The sequence below is a fragment of the Pelodiscus sinensis genome, chromosome 5 (genome assembly GCF_049634645.1).
Source record: "Pelodiscus sinensis isolate JC-2024 chromosome 5, ASM4963464v1, whole genome shotgun sequence".
Taxonomy (NCBI): domain Eukaryota; kingdom Metazoa; phylum Chordata; order Testudines; family Trionychidae; genus Pelodiscus; species Pelodiscus sinensis.
Window position 1 is genome coordinate 87,457,627 of NC_134715.1, and position 24,599 is coordinate 87,482,225.

Sequence of the window (24,599 nt, forward strand, 5' to 3'; positions counted from 1 at the left end):
TAACTTTTCTTTATCCGCCCTCTCCACCCCATTCATGATTTTATATACCTCTATCATATCCCCCCCCAGTCTCCTCTTTTCTAAACTGAAAAGTCCCAGTCGCTTTAACCTCTCCTCATATGGGACCTGTTCCAAACCCCTGATCATTTTAGTTGCCCTTTTCTGAACCCTTTCCAAGGCCAAAATATCTTTTTTGAAGTGAGGAGACCACATCTGCACACAGTATTCAAGATGTGGGCGTACCATAGTTTTATACAGGGGCAGTAAGATATTCTGGGTCTTATTTTCTATCCTTTTCTTAATAATTCCTAGCAACCTATTTGCCTTTTTGACCGCCGCTGCACACTGTGTGGAAGCTTTCAGAGAACTAACCATGATAACTCCAAGATTTCTTTCTGATTTGTCATAGCCAAATTAGCCCCCATCATACTGTACGTATAGTTGGGGTTATTTTTCCCCGATGTGCATTACTTTACACTTATCCACATTAAAATTTCATTTGCCATTTTGTTGCCCAATCGCTCAGCTTGGTGAGATCTTTTTGGAGTCCCTCTCAGTCTGCTTCTGTCTTGACTATCCTAAACAGTTTGGTATCGTCCACAAACTTTACCATCTCACTGTTTACCCCTTTCTCCAGATCATTTATGAATAAGTTAAAAAGGATTGGTCCCAGGACTGACCCTTAGGGGACACCACTAGTTACCCCTCTCCATTCTGAAAATTTACCATTTATTCCTACCCTTTGTTTCCTGTCTTTTAACCAGTTCTCAATCCAAGAAAGGACCTTCCCTGTTATCCCATGGCCATGTAATTTACATAAGAGCCTTTGGTGAGGGACCTTGTCAAAGGCTTTCTGAAAATCTAAGTATACTAGATCTACTGGATTCCCCTTGTCCACATGTTTATTAACCCCTCCAAAGAACTCTAATAGATTAGTAAAACATGTTTTCCCTTTACAGAAACCATGTTGACTTTTGTCCAACAAATTATGTTTTTCTATATGCCTATTGTTTCGACTAATTTGCCCATTACTGAAGTTAGACTTACTGGTCTAATTGCCAGGATCACCTCTAGAGCCCTTTTTAGATATTGGTATCACATTGGCTACTTTCCAGTCATTAGGTACAGAAGCGGTCCTGTAACAGTTATCTCCTGGACTCCACTCAGGACTAAATCGAGAATTGCCTCTCCCCTTGTGGGTTCCTGTACCAGCTGCTCCAAGAAGCAGCCATTTAAGCCATTGAGAAATTTTCTCTCTGCTTCTCTTCCTGAGGCGACATGTATCCAGTCAATATGGGGATAATTAAAATCCCCTATTATTATAGAGTTCTTTATTTTGGAAGCCTCTCTCATCTCCCTCAGCATTTCAATGTCAGTATCGCTGTCCTGGTCAGGTGGTCTGTAATATATCCCTACGGCTAATTTCTTATTATTGGAGCATGGAATTACTATCCATAGCGATTCTATTGAACAAGTTGATTCATTTAGTATTTTTATTTCATTTGATTCTACTTTATCTTTCACATACAGTGCCACTCCGTCACCCACCCGGCCTGCTCTATCCTTTCTATATATTTTATATCCTGGTATGATTGTGTCCCACAGATTTTCCTCATTCCACCAGGTTTCAGTGATGCCTATTATGTCAATCTCCTCATTTAATATGAGGTACTCCAGTTCACCCATCTTAGTCAGACTTATTAGCTTTTGTGTAGAAGCACTTTAAAAATTTGCCACTGCTTATTTGTCTGCCCTTCCCTGATGCATTGGATTCCTTTATATGCGGTTGTTTGTCTGCTCTGGCCCATGGTTTGTTCTCTCCCCTCCTCTCTTTCTGACTACAGCTTAGAGAATCTCTATCAACGGATTCTCCTCTAAGAGAAGTCTCCATCCGATTTACGTGCATCTCCACACCAATTGGCTTTCCCCCATCTCTTAATTTAAAAACTGCTCTATGGCCTTTTTAATGTTTAGTGCCAGCAGTCTGGTTCCATCCTGGTTTAGGTGGAGCCCATTCTTCCTGTATAGGCTCCCCCTCTCCCAGAAGTGTCCCCAGTTCCTAACAAAGCCAAACCCCTCTTCCCTATACCATCGTCTCATCCACGCATTGAGACTCTGAAGCTCTGCCTGCCTATCCGTCCCTGCGCGTGGAACTGGAAGCATTTCCGAGAACGCCACCATAGAGGTTCTGGATTTCAGTTTCTTTCCTAGCAACCTAAAATTGGCCTCCAGGACATCTCTGCTACCCTTCCCTACGTCATTGGTACCTACGTGTACCACAACCACCGGCTCCTCCCCAGCACTACACAAGTCTATCTAGATGTCTCGAGAGATCCACAACCTTCGCACCAAGCAGGCAAGTGACCATACGGTTCTCCCAGTCATCACAAACCCAACTACCCATGTTCTAACAATCGAATCACCCACTACTAACACCTGCCTCTTCCTAACAACCGGCATTCCCTCCCCCTCAGATGTATCCTCAGTGCGTGAGGATAATGCAACATCCTCTGGAAGGAGGGTCCCAACTACGGGATGGTTTCCCTCTGCTCCCATTGAATGCTCTGTTCCCTTGAGACTTTCATCCTCCTTAAGAGCACTGGGGCTCTCAGTCTGGAGGTGGGACAGTACTACAGTGTCCCGGAAAGTCTCATCAACATATCTCTCTACCTCCCTTAGCTCCTCCAGTTCAGCCACCCTGGCCTCCAAAGCCCGAACTCGGTCTCTGAGGGTCAGGAGCTCCTTGCAGCAGGTGCACACATACGCCACCCGCCCACAGGGCAGGTAATCATACATGTTACACTCGACGCAATAAACAAGATAGCCCCCACTCTGCTGCTGGGCTTCTGTCTCCATCTTTCTTATGAATAAGTTTAAGTCTAAACTGGGCTTCTTATTAAATGTCTAGAATATAGGCTATAAAAGGAAGGTCAGAAGTCACTGGTGCCCTCTAAGCTCCCCCTCTAACCTCCCTCTCTAAACTCCCTGGTCACTGACTCACAGGCTTATGAAGCTCTGGTAGCCCCTCCCCCTGACTGAGGCTCAGCCAATTAACAGAAGCTTCTAGATTTCAAACCTTTTAGAAGCTCCTTCAAACAAACCAACCAAACAGACAAACAAGCTCAGCACACAGCAAATAACCCCCCCCCCCCCACACACACACACACTACAGACAGCAACTTACCACAAGGGTCCCGTATTTACTCCTCTTTTACCTGGAGAACTCCCTCTCCAAACTCCCTGTGAACTGCTCCTGTTCGCAAGCCTTGATGATAAAGGTTGCACCCTTAAAGATAAAAATTAATGCAACCAGAGGCCCATTTGGATAGTTGCTACAGCAGTATCGTGGAACCTTTGGATCTTTCCACAATAAAAAGGAAGGGTTTACAGGATTTCCTAAAGTCTTTAGTTCTAGCCAACTTGAATGCTAGTGCTCTTTTAATATTTTGTGTATGCGGAATTGCCTCCTTGTTGTCACCGTGCAGGTTTCGGAAAGAAACAGAGAGTGAACTGCTGAATCATATGGAAAGCAGAGGTAACTTTAGGGATAAGCTTGAGATGTGGCCTCGGAATTACTTTGTCTTTAAAAAAAAAGAACCTGCATATTGGGCTTTTCATCAGGGCTGCTGCTTCTCCTATATATCTAGCTGGGGTGACAGCAGTTAGAAATGCTGTTTTGGGGGACAGGTATAAGAGCGGGCATATTGCCATCAGTTCAAAGGGAGGTTTAGTCAGAGCTCTGAGAACTAGGTTAAGATCCTAGGCTGGAGCAAGTGGTCTCACATACAGGAAGATATTCCCAATACCCTGCAGGTATCAATGTGTTAGTGGGTAAGGAAACAGTATCTGTCTCCTTCATGATGGAAGGCAATTATGGCTGCAAGGTATACCTTAATGGAGCTGAGTGAGAGTTCTGACCATTTGAAGTCTAAACTTGAAGGGAGGTTGAGACCTGTGTACTTAGTTCACAATTTTGAATTGGTTTCCAATTTTGCAGGTAAGTATGTTCAGTATAGACTTTTGGCTGTAGAGCAGTGCATCAGATTATTCAACTGCTAAGTCTTGGAGGCAAGCATGGAGGCAACAGGTTCGTCTGGTTTGAGAGAAAAGGCGAGGAATGGGCTAAAGAGGAACCATAGGACGTAGTACCATCTGTGCCAGGTAAGAGAATCAGATTTGTGTTGGCCAAAAGGGCACAATCAAAACAGCTCTTGCTTTGTCATGTCAAATTTTCAATTAGAAGCTATGGCCCAGTCCAAGAACTATGATTTGATTGGAATAATGGAGACTTGGTAGGATGACTCACATGACTGGAGCACTGTCATGGAAGGGTATAAACTGTTCAGGAAGAACAGGCGGGGGGGGGGAAGGGAGGAGGAGTTGCACTGTAAGCAAGAGAGTGGCATGATTGCTCAGAGCTCCAGTATTTAGAGGGAGAAGAGACTGTTGAGAGTCTATGGGTAAAGTTTACAGGGAGAAGCAACAGGGGTGATGTTGTGGTTGGTGTCTGCTATAGATTGCCAGATCAGGTGGATGAGGTAGAAGAGGCTTTCTTTGAACAACTGAGAGAAGCTTCCAGATCTCAGGCCCTGGTTCTCATGGGGGACTTTAATCACCCTGACATCTGTTGGGAGACCAACAGAGCAGTACACAGACATCCAGGAAGTCTTTGGATAATGTTGGGGATAACTTCTTGGTACAAGTGCTGAAGGAACCGACCAAGGGCCATCACAGCTTGACCTGCTGCTTGCAAACAGGGAGAACCTAGTAGGGGAAGTAGAGGTGGGTGACAACCTGGGAAGCAGTGATCATGAGATGGTAGATTTCAGGATCCTGACCCAAGGAAGAAAATACACACCCTGGACTTCAGAAAAGACTGACTCCCTCAGAGACTGACTCCCTCAGAGAACTGATGGGCAGGATTCCCTGGGATACTTATATGAAGGGGAAAGGAGTCCAGGAGAGCTGGCAGTATTTTTAAAGAAGCCTTATTGAAGGCACAGGAAGAAACCATCCCTATGCACAGCAAGAAAAGCAAATATGGTAGGTGACCAGATTGGCTTACTGGGGACATCCTGGGTGAACTTAAATACAAAGAGGAGGCTTACAAGAAGTGGAAAATTGGACAAATGACTAGGGAGGAGTATAAATATATTTCTCGGGAATGCAGGGGAGTTATCAGGAAGGCAAAAGCGCAATTGGAATTGCAGCTAGCAAGGCATGTGAAGGATAACAAGAAAGGTTTCTACAGGCATGTTAGAAATAAGAGGGTGATTAGAGAGAGTGTGGGACCCTTACTGGATGTGGGAGGTAACCTAGTGACAGATAATGTGGAAAAAGCTGAGGTATTCAATGCTTTCTTTGCCTTTGTCTTCACAGATAAGGTCAGCTCCCAAACAAATACACTAGAGGCAACGCAGTATGAGAAGGAGGTAGACAGCCCTTGGTGGGGAAAGAACAGGTTAAGAACTATTAACAAAAGCTAAACATACACAAATCCATGGGTTCAGATTTAGTGCATCTGAGGGTACTGAGGGAGTTGGCAAATGTCATTGTGGAGCTTTTGGCCATTATCTTTGAAAATTCGTGGAGATGGGGAGAGATCCCGGATGATTGGGAAAAGGCAAATGTAGTGCCCATCTTTTAAAAAGGGAAGAAGGACAATCCAGGGAACTACAGACCAGTCAGCCTTACCTCAGTCCCCGTAAAAATCATGGAGGGGATCCTCAAGGAATCCATTTTGAAGCACTTGGAAGAGGGGAAAGTGATCAAGAATAATCAACATGGATTCATGAAGAGAAGTCATGCCTGACCAATCTGATTAGCTTCTATGAGGAGGTAACTGGCTCTGTGGGTATGGGAAAGTAAGTGGATGTGATATACCTTGACTTCAGCAAAGCTTTTGATATGGTCGCCCACAATATTCTTGCCAGCAAGTTAAGGGAATATAGATTGGATACATGGACTGTAAGATGGACAGAAAGCTGGCTAGACTGTCAGGACCAATGGGTAGTGATCAACGGCTCCATGTCAGGTTGGTAGTTGGTTTCTAGCAGCATGCCCCAAGGATCTGTTCTAGGACCGGTTTTGTTCAACATTTTTATTAATGACCTGGATGACAGGATGGATTGCACCCTCAGGAAGTTTTCAGATGACACTAAGCTAGGGGGAGAGGTAGATATGCTGGAGGGCAGGGATAGGGTCCAGAGTGACCTGGACAGATTAAAAGACTGAGCCAAAACAAATCTGATGAGGTTCAACAAGGACAAATGTAGAGTCCTGCACTTGGAACGGAAGAATCCCAAGCATTGTTACAGGCTGGGGACCAAATGGCTAAGTAGCAGTTCTGCAGAAAAGGACCTGGGGATTACAGTGGATGAGAAGCTGGGCTGGGCAATCTTCACAGAAGATTGTAGCCAAGTGTGCCCTTGTAGCCAAGAAGGCTTCCCTAGGCATATTAGGGTACATTAGGAGGAGCATTGCCAGCAGATCCAGAGAAGTGATTATTCCCCTTTATTAGGCTCTGGTGACGCCACATCTGGAGTTGTGTGTCCAGTTCTGGACCCTCCCACTATAGAAAGGATGTGGACGCATTGGAGAGGGTCCAGCAGAGTGCGACAAAAATGATTAGGGGACTGGAGTGCATGACCTAGGAGAGACTGAGAGATTTGGGTTTTTATAGTCTGCAGAAGCGAGTGAGGGGGGATTTGATAGCAGCCTTCAACTTCCTGAAGGGAGGTGCCAAAGAGGATGGTGAAAGACTGTTCACAGTAGTGACGGATGGCAGAACAAGGAGCAATGGTCTCAAGTTACAGTGGGGGAGGTCTAGGTTGGATATTAGGAAAAACTATTTCATTAGGAGGGTGGTGAAGCACTGGGATGGGTTGCCTTGAGAGGTGGTGGAATCTCCATCCCTAGAGGTTTTGAAGTTTCGGTTTGACAAAGTCTTGGCTGGGTTGATTTAGTTGGGAATGGTCCTGCCTTGGGCAGGGGGCTGGACTGAATGACCTCCTGAGGTCTCTTCCAGCTCTATGATTCTATGATTAATTTGGACAACTGCAAATTTATATACAGGAGATAACATGTCACAAGCTGGTGAATATTCTTCACACTGCTTGTTACCTACTGAGAGGGAATTTGAAGCTCATCTGCCACTCTAAGCTCCCGAAAGTGCCTGTAATGGGGGGGGTCGGGCTAAAATTTAGCTTGTCATACTTTTAAAGCTGAAATTTCAAGGTGCTGAAACTGCAGGGGTGGAGGGGGGTTTCCTGATCCAAAAGAGGATGTGGGATATTGCAAGTCTCTTATAGGAGGTTCATGCGACTGTCACCCTCACTTCTGTGCTGCCTTCAGAGCTGTACTGTCACTTTCCTGCCCTGCCCAGCCCAGCCATACACAGAAGATTGAATACAACTCCACAAGATTCCTCCAGCTGCAGGAGTCTCTGGAGCTGCTACTTAGTACCAGAAAGCATTCAGCAAGGGGAGGCATCTGCAGATGGGTCTGGTCTCCTCAACCCCTCCAAAAATCAGCTGTGCAGGAGACAAACAAGTCCTACCCAGGTGGAGCTTGGACCCCCTTTGCTGGGGCACTCCTAGGAACCAGGCAATATCAGATTTCACAGGGAAGGGCATGGTCTGGGATGTGTTTTTCACCCCCCGTGCAATTGGTAAGGCTCGGTTTATGATTAAACAAAAAACCTAGACTTCATTACATTGATGAAAGTGTTATTAAGAAGGGGAAGGCACAGGACAGTTAAACCTCCTGAATATAATGAAACCAACATCTAAAGTAACTTGTTAGTGATTTTAAATTGTGTTGATTTTTCATTGCCCAAGATATGTTTTAAAATCAATCTGAGTATTTGGTATGAAGAAATGTCTGTCACTGAAAAAATGTGTGTGTGACTAGCAGCAGAGACTCTAACGTACTTAATTTTCAGGTGAAGCATGGTTTTTTACTAGGATCTACTGGACTTTAAAAACTGCATTTTAATAAAGTTGTACAATTATGTGTTTTAGTTTTACCTTCATAGGAAATGACAGTGTCTTGTACAAGCACACTAGAATTTAAAACTAATTAGGGGCTCAAATATAAAATATGGTCCAGTTGGGAGAAAAGTTTAAATTTTTATTCTCTCCTGGCAAGAACAACTTGAGCATAAACAACCAAAGATACTATTATGCAGATTGAACCTTTAGTCCAGCACACTGGGGACCTAACTGGCGCCGAACCAGAGAATTTGCTGAACTATGGAGGTCAATATTATCTAGCAGCATTATCAACACACTTATTGGGCTTTTAGAAGACATTCAGGGGTAAATTAGGGCTAAATAACAGCACAGAACACTGAGAGCCAGGACTGGTTCCTGTAAACAAACTATGGGACTGCAGGAAACTTGGCCACACCCATGATAAGTGGACATCTGACTAACTAAAATCTTGCTGGACCAGAATGGTTCAACCTGTAGTATTTTTCTAGACACTTTTCCTGACTAAAAATGCGTAATTATTATTGTTTGTTTTTGCAACCAATCTTAAAGAAGAATTGCTGCTATACCTGAACTTTTCAAGAGAAACTAATTTGCTAGCATCTATTTCTAACATTGACATGTACGGCAACAATTTTTCACTCATGGTTGATGACATTTTTCCAGTGCAGAGGGAGAAGTATAAAAAATACACAAAGTGAATAAAAATTCATCTAATAACTGCAGTCTTAATGAATGTGGTTTCAGAAATCAACTTTACTAATCCAAAATGAACTGGTTTTAGTCACAAGTTCTTGGATCATATCCCACAGTTAACATCCATCCTTAAAGACATTTTTCTGTCCATAGCAGGACATCATTGTGCTATACTGAGATAGTCAAGTCAATTTACTATTAGTGCCCACATGCAGTGGTTTGTATTTTTTTCCAGTAAAGGTACAAGACTTCTCCCAGATGAAGTTTTTGGAGTTTTGCTGGAACTTTTAAGAGGCTGTTAAGTTAATTACCTCCTTTTGTAGATGGAGTTTGAAGAAACTGTTTGGTTTTGAAGGCAACACGAGGCAAATTTTTCTGCCTTTGCATAGCTGTTGAAAAACAACAAGTGTTATATTTGTCTAGAAAAACATCTCAATTCACTTGGGATATAGAACCACATCTGCTTATGAAGCATCAGGGAACAAGCAGCTAGTAAAGTGCATAACAGTTTTCAAAAGCTGTTCTGGCACTATAAGAAGTAGTGAAGTGTTTGGTTTTAAAGTGGTGCTTGCTGCATTAAAAGGTTGCAAAAGGACAGTGCCAAAAACCATGTAGTGCAAAATGCATAGTTACCTTAACACTAAAGAAGTTTCTTGCAGGCCTAAAAGCCCAGGAAGGGGGGGAAAGCACATCAAAGGGAGAACAAGCCACCAGCAAACATGCCACAGCAATCTTAGTGCAAGATTAGATATAAAAGATAGAAACTAAGATTGACTGTCAGATTTTGACTTCATAAAACAAAGTTATTTTCCTTTTAAGGTGAAGTGAAACTTTCATAAAAGGTGACAAAGTAATTCTAAAGCTTATTTTCTAAAAATGCTAGTTTATCATTAAGCATCTGCCAAGCTTTGAAGTTGCATCATTTTCAGCTCTCAAGAAACCTAACATACATACAGAATTTATAACTTAATATAGCATGACTTTCTCCTTAAACTTATACAAATATATGCAAGCTAATAAACAAAACAATCCAATTCAGGCATACTAGTCATCAAATTTAGAGGTTTCAGAATTATTGGGCATTGCTGGCTTCTGTAAGATAGATCACAACAAAAAACTAGTCCTCTTATAGCGCCTTAAGGGTTCCTATAACTACCATTTACCAGCAACGTTTTAGGAGCAGCTGATGCTCAGAGGAATTCACAGATTCAGTGCACTCTCGGACATCTTCACCAACTGGGAGCAACCTCTACTGGAATGCAAGGCCCCATCTATGCATAAAAGTTGCACCATTTTCCCTATACTGGTGTGAAGTGGTACAGTGCCAGCAGTGTGTATGCAATTATACCAAAGTCCTTATACCAGAAGAAGTTATACAGGAATAAGAATAAGCAATAACACTGCATCCACATTAGGAATTGTATCAGTGTAACTATTTGGGAGAGGTGGAAGGAACACGTCTATCTGACAGTTATATCAGTTCTAAAATGGTGTAGATCAGACCTCTGTTACCATTTCTGGCATAACTCCTGAGTGAGGACAACTTGAATACAAGGCCTGTCCTGTCCTACCAAGCTCCCCACACACTATCCAAGAGAAACACTAAAATTGGAGGTATTTTAATGGGAAATTAAAATCTTAGTAACATTTTTAACTTTCCCAACTTTACAAAATATTTCTTACTATATATTTTAGAAATGTTCATCTGTCTGAGTCCATTTGTTCAAAAACTCCTCAAACAGTAAGAGCTAGGGCCACCAAATTTGGTATGCAGCTTCCTCTTATAACTTAAAGCAAGATCAGGGTTTATTTGTGCCAGGATAATGGGATGTGCATGGAATATGTGATTGTTTCTCAAACTGGAAAGGGAGAGATCTGGTAAGAGGGAGTTATACTGCAGAATGACCAGGAAGTACGGTTGCCAGGTGTCTGGTATTTTCGCCTTCTGTCCGGTAAAAAAAAAATTCAGAAAATACCGGACACCTAAAATGTCTGGTACTTTAATTTTTTTCCCAGGCTGTCCGGCTCAATACGTAGGTAGCCTGGCAACCCTAGTGCTTTTCGGGGAGCTGTCTAGCCCAGCATAGGGAGGCAAGGGCCTGAAAGCCTCATCATGCAGTTTTTGAAGGGGCCACAGTGGGTTGTGGAAGTTTTCTTAGCGCTTAACTCTCGGGGTCCCTTTTTTTTTTTCTTCTTTTTTTTTCCCCTGGCGTATTTTTTGTTGTTGTTCAGTATTTTTTCTGAAACCATCTGACAACCCTACCAGAAAGGGGCGGGAGGGGGGAGAGAAGAGAAGAACAGCTATAAGCCCAATAAGCCAGCAGAAGGCACGGTTGGAGAAAGGGACAGCTACCTACTATCCATTTCAGAGAGTTTGTCTGTCCCCCAGCAGGGAGACATGCGCCTGCTGCAGCAGCCATGGACAAATGCTTCTCACTTGACCCAAGCTGCTGTGGTGAGATGGGGTTGAGGTTATCCGCTCTGCCTGGGGCAGCATGAATACTAAACTCCTCTGCTCCATTCCACAATAATTATTTAAAATGAAGAAAAATAAAACTGATTTCAGAAGTTAAGGACCCGAGCAATGCCAAGTAAGATGCCCGAGCAATCTTCTAGTACGATCGTGATGTAAAATTCTCTGTATATGGGCCTTCTTTTCACTTTAACATTACAACAGCTCTTTGAGGAGTAAGGAGGAAGAGAATAGAAAAAGTGCATAATTTTTCTCATCTCCATTTATGGCTGGCTGGCAAGTCTGCTTGTAAGGTCTTAAATGCTATAATAAAAATATTTCCTCACACTTATTTCCATAAGATAGAAAAAACAATGAAGTGCTAATAAATACAACACAAGGTGCTCTAATTCATAAACAGAACAGTGGTGATATTCTGTACCAGCTAGAGCCTAACCGATCTAAACCTTGTTCTGTGATATAAGTGCAGCTTCACCCCCCTCCCCCCAAAACATAACCATTTCATTCATGACTTCTGACAAACTCATTGGGAATCGTTTGCTAAACCTAACGTTTAGGTCGTAAAAGTGTTTTGTACAATGTACCTCTACTTACAGACTATTCAACCGAACAAGAAAAGCAATACAAAATATCCTAAAGCAGGTGAGTAAAAGTGAGGAAACAGTTTCACTTAGGTGAATATGCAAAATATATATGATATCCAATTCAAATGTTTAAGATATTTTATCTATTTCTATCAGTTTTGGCTACATAAAGTTGAACTTGAGAGAGCACCTATAATTATGCTATAAGCACCATTAAACACGGCCATAGATGGCATACTCTTGATGTGCAATGTTGATTTATAACAAAGTTTTAAAGCAATATTTCAGATCAACAAAAACAAAAAAACAGGTCATTGTTTGCATAAGAATGTTTGATTATCCTCTGTGCATGCTACAGAGCTTCACCTTGACCATCTATAATTATAGCCACTTTATCAAATGATAGGCAACGAGGCTGCAGATACAGCACACTGAATTAATAATGAAACAGTGTGTAACTCCATTTTTAAGATTTCATCTTGTACATTTAAATTTTAAATACACTGATACAAATGCAAGAATACATATTACATACAGGTTGAACCTCTCTAGTTCAGCAATATCCACGGTTCAATAGAGAGCCCCAGCAGCTAGGAGCAGAGCTCTTCTGGCAGCAGGTAGCCCACAGAGCCAGTGATCTGGGGGCAGGGAGCCTGGCCAGCAGGCTGGCAGCCAAATCAGGGCCAGGGGCTCTGCCAGCTGGAATGGAGCCAGAGACTAGGAACAGAGCTCAGCCAGCCAGGGGCACCACACTGGCCAGGTCCAGTGACCAGGAGAGAAGCCCCAGGAGAACCTGAGGCCTGATCTCCCCAGTCTCAGGACTGCTCAGGTCCCCAGGGTACTGGACCAGGGAGGTCTAATCTGTACTTGATCTAATAAGAAAGTGTCTGTCTTCGATCTGTAAGGTCTCCCTAAAAGTTTTCCCAATAGATTGTCAGACAAATGCTGAAGTAGTCTGTGCAACTGTCCCTTCAGTTATATAATATTTGTAACAGATGTGTAAGAGCTGGTCCTTTCATACATGGAACTTAAGTATTGCAATATGATAGTTAAGATCTAGTAAGAAGAGACACTCGTTCAATAGTTTCTCTACATTCACAATGTGATTTCTTCACATATCACTAAGACCTACCACATGCAGATCAGGTTAAGATACAAATAGGAGTACGTAATTTAGCAAGTTTTAAATAGTAAATGGTATTACATCACTTATAGATTGATTGAGCAGTGGCTTTATACTAGACTGCATCTGACTGAAAATTTTTCAACTGGATTACAGTTAAGAACTTATCACAATAACTGTCTTTATATCATATATAACTGTACACACTGAAGATCATGTCTGGAAGTACATTTCTTTCTCTTCCACTTGGACTATACATATCTAAAGTTGCCTGTTCAACATATCGCACATCTGAGCAGTTGGCAACTCAGAGGCCTTACTGCATTCCCAACTAATTTTTAGTTGCTAGCAACCATAGCATGTTCAGTAATGCAGCCATAGCAGATGAGCATGTAAATTAGTTAGAGAACAGCAGCCTTTGACAAGGAAAAAGCAATGACCTTAGATGGAAACACAGCAACCTTGCAAAGTTAAGCTCATGCAAGACCAACAGGTTTTGGATCTCAAAACACAAGAAGTCAATGCCACAGGAAAACAAACTTTGCAACAATTTAACTGTGGCATTTGACCAAAGTGAAAGAGTTAAATACAAGTCAATGGAAAAACAAGGAAGTTCAAATACAGACGGGCTTAGAATTGAAGGAACTCAATACTTAACACTAGATGTTTGTGTACGTACACACACACACACACACACACACACACACACACACCCCCACCCCTAAATAGATTTACTTCATGATCTGAATAAAAACATATTGGTTTGTATATTTAGTAGCAGGAATCTGACATCAACAAGAGCAAGGAAATTGTAAGAGGTAAAAGTCTTGGCTTTATTCATGAAATCCAATTTATATAAATCCAGTTAAGCTAGAGGGAAAGCAAATTCACCTAATAATTTCCATAATTCTTATCTGTCTTAATTAACAACTGTTTACACAAAAATACCCACCTATTTTGCATCCTGCAATCTAATTACTACACTAAACTTCAAGTTACAATATTACAACTTCATGGTAGGTTTAAATGGTACAAGCTATGCCATGAAAAATTTAATTCTTGTAATAGTGAGCAAAAGGAAGTGTCCTGGCCAAGTAAAATTTGTTATAGTTTTTCCTTGAAGTACTGTATGCTCACTATTAAAACTAGGGATGTAAAATCCTGGTTAATCAGTTAACCGGTTAAATGTTAGGCTGACCTAATGTTTGACCAGTTAACCGATTAAGTGGGAATCACTCCAGCCAGGCTGGAGCAGCCCTCAGCCTACAGGGCTCCCACTGCCATCCCTGCACTGGAGCTGGCTCCCAGCCCATGCCAGAGGAGCCCATGTCCATGGCAGGCCAGGGCTCCCCGCATAGAGAGGCTGCCCTGGGCATGGGAGCAGCCCTAGTTCACAGCGGGAACTCATCGGGGCTAGAACAGCCCCCTGCCCGCTGCAGGTGGGGAGCTGCTCCTGCCTCCACTGATAACCCAGAACCCATAAGCATTACCCATTTAAGATGATACTTAACAGTTAACTGTTTAACCTTTCACATCCCTAATTAAAACATTTATCCCAAAGTAACCTATATTGGTTTGCTAAAACGCTGTTTTTGTTTTAAATTCTTACAAATATGTGATGTTCTGAAACAATTAAAACTATCATTGAAACATTCTATTAGAAGAGCTACTAACATTATTTTTTTTAACTTTCTGTATATCAGTGATATAATATATACTTTAATGGGATTTTATATATAGTCTGACAGTGGAAGTAGTTCAACTGAGTTTCTTCCTTTAATAGTTTTATTAAGTCAAACTAATAATATCCAGTAAGGATATACACCACACATTTGAGAAGCTTGTATCTAATAGTGTGTCTGTATTGCCTAAGAACTCAAAACAACAACTGATGTTTTCTCTCTCAATTATTTGATCATGTTTCCCTCCTTTAGAATTTCACACATTAAAACCTACAGATTAAACCTTTAGGCTGCGTCTAGATTGGCATGATTTTCCGCAAATGCTTTTAACGGAAAAGTTTTTTCTGTTAAAAGCATTTGTGGAAAAGAGCGTCTAGATTGGCACAGGCACTTTTGCGCAAAAGCACTTTTTGCGGAAAAGCGTCCGTGTCAATCTAGACGCGTTTTTGTGCAAGAAAGCCCCGATCGCCATTTTCGCCATCGGGGCTTTTTTGCGCAAAACGGTTCTCAGTTGTTGACACTGGCCCTCTTGCGCAAAAGCATTTGCGCAAGAGGGCTTTTTCCCCGAATGGGAGAGTCATTGTATTTGCGGAAGAACACTGACAATGTTACATTACATTGTCAGTGTTCTTGCGCAAATTCAAAGCAGCCAGTGTAGACAGCTGGCAAGTTTTTCCGCAACTTGCCAGTCTAAACGCAGCCTTAATGTCTAGACAAAGATGGTCACCACATTATCCTAGAAGCATTCAATTGTGACTGAATATTTGAAGATATATGAATAAAATCTACTCTTGCAATTCACAGCTTAATGACCTTCCTGCAACTAACCTAGAACATTAGTCAGGTTTTGCTTGACAGTAATGTATGTGCACATAATGGGGACTTAAAAAGCATTTCATCCTTTACTGGAAAGATATTGAAACATGCCAGATGCCTACATCTGAACATAGATTTTTGCATTTTTTATAACTTGTATGTCATTACTAAACTGGCTTACAAATAAGAGACTTATCGGATAGGGCAGAGAGAGACAGATAAATGACTGGGCCAAAACAAGACTCTCAGATGTAATTCCAGATCACCTTTCAGTATCCTTTAAAAAACATATTTACCTCACTTTTGTGTACTGCAATATAATTAAAGGATGAAGAAAACCAGAGTATTTTCATAAAAATCTCGGAAAAGAAATTGTACAAGCTCTTTAATTACAGTAAATAAAAATGCATCTGACGAAGTGGGTCTTTACCCACAAAAGCTTATGCTCCAACACTTCAGTTAGTCTATAAGGTGCCACAGGACTCCTTGCCGTTTTAGTAAATAAAAATGATTCCTTCAATCTAATCTGAAGTGTATATATACACTAAATAGATGTACCAGAACATACCAAAACATTAGATACATCATTTTAAAGGGGGACTGTCATATTTTGTATGTTCTCTCACCTGTTCCAAGTTCAAGTGATTCTTCACTAATATTCATTTTACTTTACTACTGCTGCATTTCACCAACTACAAGCTCTCTCTCACACAAGGAAAAAGATGGAAAACTCTTTAATGGACACATACACTATTTTAATGGAAAAAAAGTGTAAAATGGGAAAATGTTTGTTTACTGTCAGATATGGCATTTATATATAACTCTCTCAAATTTGGCTAAATATGAAGGCTAATGTTATGTTTAGGTCTTTATCAAATGGTTCTATTTACTATGAAATGGTAAACACATGCTGTTTTACTCTAATTCCAAAATGTGCGTTTACAGTATCACTGTAAAAATACTTACTGGCTGAGGCCTGAGGTTGAATGCGAGGTATTCCTCCATTTGGCACTTGAAAATTTGAATCACTTCTGCTGTTTTTCACAGACTCAGCATGGATGTTAGATGCCCTGGACAAGTTTGGAAGACTACGCCTTAGTTTTTCTGTATAAAAATACAATACAAAGACATAATGTACAACCTGATGCAGAAGATTGACAGCATAACTGTCTTCAAAAACTGACCTGAACATTAATTTTGCTGTTGTGGCAAAACTAAATATTATTGAAATCAATCTGTTGTCTACAATAGGGATTTCTGAGCTTCAACGACTAACCATTTAACCAGTAAGTGGATGCTTCTCTGTTAACAGCGTCTGTTACACTGAGGCTTCGCTGCATGCTCTGCAGTATAAAGCTAAGGTAAGCACTGTAGAGCCTGCAGCAGGGGTAACCATGTAGCTGCTGAGATTTTTTTTCAGTGGTTATATGGTTATCATATTACATGATTTTTAAACATCCCTAGTCTATAGAACATAAGAACTGCCACACTGGGTCAGACCAAAGATCCCTCTAACCCAGTATTCTGTCCTCCGACAGTCATCAATGCCAGGTACCCCAGGGGCAATGAACAGAATGAGCAATCATCAAATGATCCTTCCCCTGTCACTCATTCCAAGCGTCTGACAAACAGAGGCTAGGGACACCATTCCTATCCATCCCGGCTAATAGCTATTGATGGACCTATCCTCCATGAATGTATCTAGTTCTTTTCTGAACATTGTTAAAGTCCTGATCTTCACAACATCTTCTGGCAAGGAGTTTTACAGGTTGACTGTGCGCTGAGTGAAGAAAAACTTCCTTTTGTTTTAAACCTGCTACCTATTTCGTTTGGTTCTTGTGGGAAGTAAATAAAGTTTCCTTATTCACTTTCTCCACACATTCATGATTGTATAAGCAAAATGCAGGACAATGTAGCACTTTAACCTCTATCATATCTCCCTCTCTCCTAAGATGAAAAGTCCCAGTCTTTTTAATCTCTCCTCATATGGCAGCCCTTTTCTGAACTCTTTCTAATGCCAATATCTCTTTTTGGAGATTAGGTGACCACATGCGCACACAGTATTCAAGATGTGAGCATAGCATGGTTTATATTGAGCATATTTTATTGCTGCTATCTTATTCTCTGTCCCTTTCTAAATTATTCCTTAAAATTATTTGTTTTGACTACTGCTGCACATTGAGTGGACATTGTCAGAGAACTATCAAGAATGACTCCAAATTCTCTGTTGAATGGTTATAGCTAATTTAGTCCCCATCATTTTATACATATAGTTGAGATTATGTTTTCCAATATGCATTACTTTTCATTTATCAACATTAATATTCATCTGCCATCTTAATGGCCAGTCACCTAGTTTTTAAGTTCCTTCTGAAGTTCTTCACAGTCTACTTTGGTCTTAACTATCTTGAGCAGTTTAGTATCTGTACATTTTGTTACCTCACTGATTACCTTTTTCTCCAGATCATTTATGAATATCTTGATTAGGATTGATCCCTGTACTGACTCCTCCAGGATACCACTAGCTACCTCTCTCCATTCTGAAAACTGACCACGTATTCCTACCCTTTGTAGCCTGTCTTAACCAGTTACCAGTCCGTGAGAGGACCTTCTCTCATCCCATGGCAGCTTACTTTGCTTAAGGGCATTTAGTGAGGGGCCTTGTCAAAAGCTTTCTGGAAATCTAAGTACACTATATCCACTGGAACCTTTGTCCACATACTTATTGATCCTTTCAAAGAATTCTAGTAAATTAGTAAGGAATGATTTCCCTTTACAGAAAGCATGTTGACTTTTCCCCAACAAACTGTGTTCATCTATGCATCTGACCATTATTTTTTTAATATAGTTTCAAATAATTTGCCCTTTTTAAATATTGGTGTCACATTAGTTATCTTCCAGTTATCAGGTACAGAAAATTACTTACAGAGATAGGTTACAAACCACTGTTAGTAGTTTTGTAATTTCACATTTGAGTTTTCAGAACTTGAGTCAATGCCACCTGGTCCAGGAGACTTGTTACTGTTTGGCTTATCAGTTTGTTCCAAAACCTCCTGTAATGACACCTCAAAACGAATAGCTCAAGTTCGGGAATCTCCCTACTATCCTCACTTATGAAAACCAATGCAAAGAATTCATTTAATTTCTCTGCAATGGCCTTATTTTCCTTGAGTGCTCCTTTAGCATTTCGATAATCCAGGTTGTTTAGCAGGCTTTCTGCTTCTGGTGTACTTAAAATTTTTGCTATTAATTTTTGAGTTTTTGACCAGTTTTCTTCATATTCCGCTTTGACCTTCCTAATTATTTTTTACACTTCATTTCACAGAATTTATTATACTCTTTTCTACTTTCCTCACTAGGATTTAACTTACACTTTTTAAACAATGCCTTTTTATCTCTTTGCTTCTTCTTGTTTAAGCCAAGCGACAGTAGCGCTTCTTTGGTTCTCTTACTGTGTTTTTTAATTTAGGTTATATATTTAGGTTGAGCCTCTATTATGAAATCTTTGAAAAGTTTCTATGTAGCTTGCAGGGATTTTACTTTTGGCATTGTACCTTTTAATTTCTGTTTAACCTCCTCATTTGTGTGTAGTTTCCCTTTTGGAATATAATGCCACAGTGTTGAACTGCTGTGGTGTTTTTCCCACCATAGGGATTTTAAATCTAATTAGGTCATAAGAACACAACACAACACAACACACAACATAACACATACCACACCACACCCCACCACACCCCACCCCACCCCACCACAAGAACATAAGAACATAAGAACAGCCATACTGGGTCAGACCAAAGGTCCTTCTAGCCCAGTAACCTGTCTACCAACAGCGGCCAGCACCAGGTGCCTCAGAGAGGGTAGACCGAAGACAATGATCAAGCGATTTGTCTCCTGCCATCTCTCTCCAGCCTCTGAAAAAACAGAGGCCAAGGACACCATTTTATGCCCTGGCTAATAGCCTTTTATGGACCTAACCTCCATGAAATTATCTAGCTTCTCTTTAAACTCTATTATAGTCCTAGCCTTCACAGCCTCCTCTGGCAAGGAGTTCCACAGGTTGACTACACGCTGTGTGAAGAACAACTTTCTTTTATTAGTTTTAAACCTGCTACCCATTAATTTCATTTGGTGTCCTCTAGTTCTTTTATTTAGGGAACTAATAAATAACTTTTCTTTATCGGCCCTCTTCACACCACTCATAATTTTATAGACCTCTATCATATCCCCCCTCAGTCTTCTCTTTTATAAACTGAAAAGTCCCAGTCGCTTTAACCTCTCCTCATATGGGACCCGCTCCAAACCTCTAATCATTTTAGTTGCCCTTTTCTGAACCCTTTCCAAGGCCAAAATATCTTTTTTGAGGTGAGACCACATCTGTACACAGTATTCAAGATGTGGGCGTACCATAGTTTTATACAGGGGCAGTAAGATATTCTGGGTCTTATTTTCTATCCCTTTCCTAATAATTCCTAGCAACCTATTTGCCTTTTTGACCACCGCTGCACACTGCATGGAAGTTTTCAGAGATCTGTCCACGATAACTCCAAGATCCCTTTCCTGATTTGTCGTAGCCAAATTAGCCCCCATCATACTGTACATATAGTTGGGGTTATTTTTCCCCAATGTGCATTACTTTACACTTATCCACATGAAATTTCATTTGCCATTTTGCTGCCCAATCACTGAGTTTGGTGAGATCTTCTTGGAGTCCCTCACAGTCTGCTTCTGTCTTGACTATCCTCAACAGTTTGGTATCGTCCGCAAACTTTACTACCTCACTGCTTACCCCTTTCTCCAGATCATTTATGAATAAGTTGAAAAGGATTGGTCCCAGGATTGACCCTTGGGGTACACCACTAGTTACCCCTCTCCAATCTGAAAATTTACCATTTATTCCTACCCTTTGTTTTCTGTCTTTTAACCAGTTCTCAATCCAAGAAAGGACCTTCCCTCTTATCCCATGGCCATGTAATTTACACAAGAGCCTTTGGTGAGGGACCTTGTCAAAGGCTTTCTGAAAATCCAAGTATACTATATCTACTGGATCCCCCTTATCCGCATGCTTGTTAACTCCTTCAAAGAACTCTAATAGATTAGTAAGACAGGATTTTCCTTTACAGAAACCATGTTGACTTTTGTCCAACAAATTATGTTCTTCTACATGCTTCACAATTTTATTCTTCACTATTGTTTCGACTAATTTGCCCGGTACTGAAGTTAGACTTACCGGTCTGTAATTGCCAGGATCGCCTCTAGAGCCCTTTTTAAATATTGGTGCCACATTGGCTACCTTCCAGTCATTAGGTACGGAAGCCGATTTAAAGGATAGGTTACAAACCACAGATAATAGCTCAGCAATTTCCCATTTGAGTTCTCTTAGAACCCTTGGATGAATGCTATCCGGTCCCGGAGATTTGTTAACATTAAGTTTTTCTATTTGTCCCAAAACCTCCTCTAATGACACTTCAATCCGGGACAGTTCCACAGATTCACCACCCACAAAGGACGGTGCAGATTTGGGAATCTCCTCAACGTCCTCAGCCGTGAAGACTGAAGCAAAGAAATCATTTAGTTTCTCCGTAATGGCTTTATCGTCCTTGATTGTTCCTTTTATAGCTCGATCATCTAGGGGACCCACAGGTTTTTTAGCTGGCTTCCTGCTTCTAATGTACTTAAACATTTTGTTATTTCTTTTTGAGTTTTTGGCTAGCTGTTCCTCAAAATCTTTGTTTGCTTTTCTTATTACATTTTTACACTTGATTTGACAGTGTTTATGTTCCTTTCTATTTATCTTACTAGGATTGGACTTCCAATTCTTAAAAGATACCTTTTTGGCCCCTCACTGCTTCTTTTACATGGCGGTTGAGCCACGGTGACACTGTTTTAGGTCTCTTGCTATGTTTTTTAATTTGGGGTATACATTTAAGTTGGGCCTCTATTATGGTGTCTTTAAAAAGTTTCCATGCAGCTTTCAGGGATTTGGCTCTAGTCACTGTGCCTTTTAATTTCTGTTTAACTAACCTCCTCATTTTTGTGTAATTCCCCTTTTTGAAATTAAATGACAGGGTGCTGGACTGCTGAGGTGTTCTTCCCACCACAGGAATGTTGCATGTTGTTATATTATGGTCACTGTTCCCAAGCGATCCTGTAACGGTTATTTCCTGGACCTGATCCTGCACTCCACTCAGGACTAAATCGGGAATTGCCTCTCCCCTTGTGGGTTCCTGCACTAGCTGCTCCAAGAAGCAGTCATTTAAGCCATTGAGAAATTTTATCTCCGCTTCTCTTCCTGAAGTGACATGTATCCAGTCAATATGGGGGTAATTAAAATCCCCCATTATTATAGAGTTCTCTATTTTGGTAGCCTCTCTAATTTCCCTCAGCATTTCTATGTCAGTATTCCTGTCCTGGTCAGGTGGTCGGTAATATATCCCTACTGCTAATTTCTTATTGGAGCATGGAATTACTATCCATAGCAATTCTATGGAATGTGTTGATTCATTTAATATTTTTATTTCATTTGATTCTACATTATCTTTCACAAACAGTGCCACTCCGCCACCCAGCCGGCCTGCTCTATCCTTTCTATATATTTTATATCCCGGTATGATTGTGTCCCACAGATTTTCCTCATTCCACCAGATTTCAGTGATGCCTATTAAGTCAATCTCCTCATTTAATACGAGGTACTCCAGTTCACCCATCTTATTAGTCAGACTCCTAGCATTTGTGTAGAAGCACTTTAAAAATTTGCCACTGCTTATCTGTCTGCCCTTCCCTGATGCATTGGATTCCTTAGAATGCGGTTGTTTGTCTGCTCTGGCCCATGGTTTGTCCTCTCCCCTCCTCTTTTTCTGACTACAGCTTAGAGAGTCTCTATCAATGGATTCTCCTCTAAGAGAAGTCTCCCTCCGATTTACATGCATCTCCGCACCAATTGGCTTTCCCCCATCTCTTAGTTTAAAAACTGCTCTATGGCCTTTTTAATGTTTAGTGCCAGCAGTCTGGTTCCACCCTTGTTTAAGTGGAGCCCATCCTTCCTGTATAGGCTCCCCCTCTCCCAGAAGTGTCCCCAGTTCCTAATAAATCTAAACCCCTCTTTCCTACACCATCGTCTCATCCACGCATTGAGACTCTGAAGCTCTGCCTGCCTACCTGGCCCTGCGCGTGGAACTGGAAGCATTTCCGAGGACGCCACCATAGAGGTTCTGGATTTCAGTCTCTTTCCTAGCAGCCTAAATTTAGCCTCCAGGACATCTCTCCTACCCTTCCCTATGTCATTGGTACCAACATGTACCACGACCACCGGCTCCTCCCTAGGACTACACATAAGTCTATCTAGATGCCTTGAGAGATCCGCAACCTTCGCACCAAGCAGGCAAGTGACCATACGGTTCTCCCAGTCATCACAAACCCAACTATCTATGTTTCTAATGATCAACTCACCCACTACTAACACATGCCTCTTCCTAACTGGCGCACCCTCCCCTCAGAGGTATCCTCAGTGCGAGAGGATACCGCAACATCCTCTGGAAGGAGGGTCCCAACTACGGGATTATTTCCCTCTGCTCCCATTGAATGCTCTGTTCCCTTGAGACTTTCATCCTCCTTAAGAGCACTGGGGCTCTCAGACTGGAGGTGGGACAGTACTACAGTGTCCCGGAAAGTCTCATCAACATAGCTCTCTGCCTCCCTTAGCTCCTCCAGTTCAGCCACCCTGGCCTCCAAAGCCCAAACTCGGTCTCTGAGGGTCAGGAGTTTCTTGCAACGAGTGCACACATACGCCACCCACCCACAGGGCAGGTAATCATACATGTTACACTCGACGCAATGAACAGGATAGCCCCCAACTCTGCTTGGTCACTGTTTCCAAGCAGTACTGCTAGTTACCTCTTGGACCAGATCCTGTGTTTCACTTAGGACTAAATCAAGAATTGACTCTCCTCTTGTGAGTTCCAGAACCAGCTGCTCCAAGAAGCTGTCATTTAGATACCATAATTTATTTTCTTATGGTTTATGTATGAAATATTCTTCATGTATTTTCTCTCTTCCCAAATACTTTGCAATTTAGCTGTGTGCTATGGAAAGTCAGAAATCAAGCCAATTTTGAAACTCTAAAAGATTATCTGCATTGGGAAGCCATGATTTTTTGTACTATTACATGATATTTGATCATAGTAGTTTTTCCATCAATTGATGCCTAAGTTTTTCAAAAAGTATTATACAATTACTGTATACTGTTTCCAATCTCTCTATATAAAATTTTTAAAAGGTTCATTCCACCTACTACTGAAGTGCAATCATCTGAGGTTAAACATGGTAGCTACTTATTGGTATAGTTTACTTTACAAGCACTGTATGTAACAAATTTCATATAGATTTAGGTAGGCACAATTATCTACAGCGGAATTTGTACCACGATACCAGGGCTAATCCTTGCACTTTTGCAAAGAGCATGAGATCTTTAAAATTCAAAAAACAGAAGAGCAAACTGCATTACACAAAAGTGTGTATTCTTACTTAATTTTGAAATGCAGATTGAAAGCTTAACAGCTTTCTAAGGTAATATCTACAGTGGCACTTTCATCATTAACTTTTGTTGCCCAGAGTTATGAAAAAACCTACACCCCTGAATGATAGTTTTTACAATGAAAAGTACTGGTGTGCTTATTGCTTTGTCAGTCTGAGCCATTCTTCCATTGACAAAGGTACTTTCCGCTTGTTCGGGGGTAGATATATTTTTATGCTGGCTACACTGTGCACTTTAAAATAGTACAGATGCAAGAGCACCACAGCTGTAAGGTGCACAGTGTAGACATATGCTAAGTAATTACCTTCAGTCTGTACACTGGACTTAATTTAACAGGGTAATAATTTAAGATAGCAATTTTTCAAGGACATGTCCATACTCACAACACCCTAAATCATTAGCTTAGCGGAAAAACCCTTCCCTTCCTAACTCAGGGCTTTTTCCCTGTTACGGAGATTCTAGTGAGGTTTTAATAACATGCCCACTATTTAAATACCACAACACCTTGGTTCTTTGTCACTGTGGAGCTTTTGTGCTCTGAAGGGATTAGGACAGAACTTAATAGCTGTTCCATATTTCCCCAGCCCAAGTAATACTGGAGTTTATCTAAGTGAAAAGAGTGAGGAGATAGCTGTTTTTTTATGAGAGTGGCGTTCAATGAGCCATCCTGATATAGACGCAATACCGTTATTCACATGCAGGAA

General features: G+C 41.2%; 1 protein-coding gene across 5 annotated transcripts in view; it reads right to left on the reverse strand.

The window, feature by feature from the left end:
- The window catches only part of SLAIN2 (SLAIN motif family member 2), a 71,199-nt gene that overhangs the window by 10,952 nt on the left and 35,648 nt on the right, over window positions 1-24,599 (reverse strand). For 2 of the 5 annotated variants that reach the window (XM_075930458.1, XM_075930457.1), the window contains exons 6-7: window positions 16,332-16,469; window positions 8,999-9,076 (exon numbers count right to left, since the gene is read on the reverse strand). In XM_075930458.1, the coding sequence (XP_075786573.1) occupies window positions 8,999-9,076; window positions 16,332-16,469 (216 nt within the window). Of the gene's footprint in view, window positions 1-3,185; window positions 3,287-8,998; window positions 9,077-16,331; window positions 16,470-24,599 lie in introns of those variants that run through there. The other 3 variants (XM_075930460.1, XM_075930459.1, XM_075930461.1) reach the window with 2 other exon arrangements.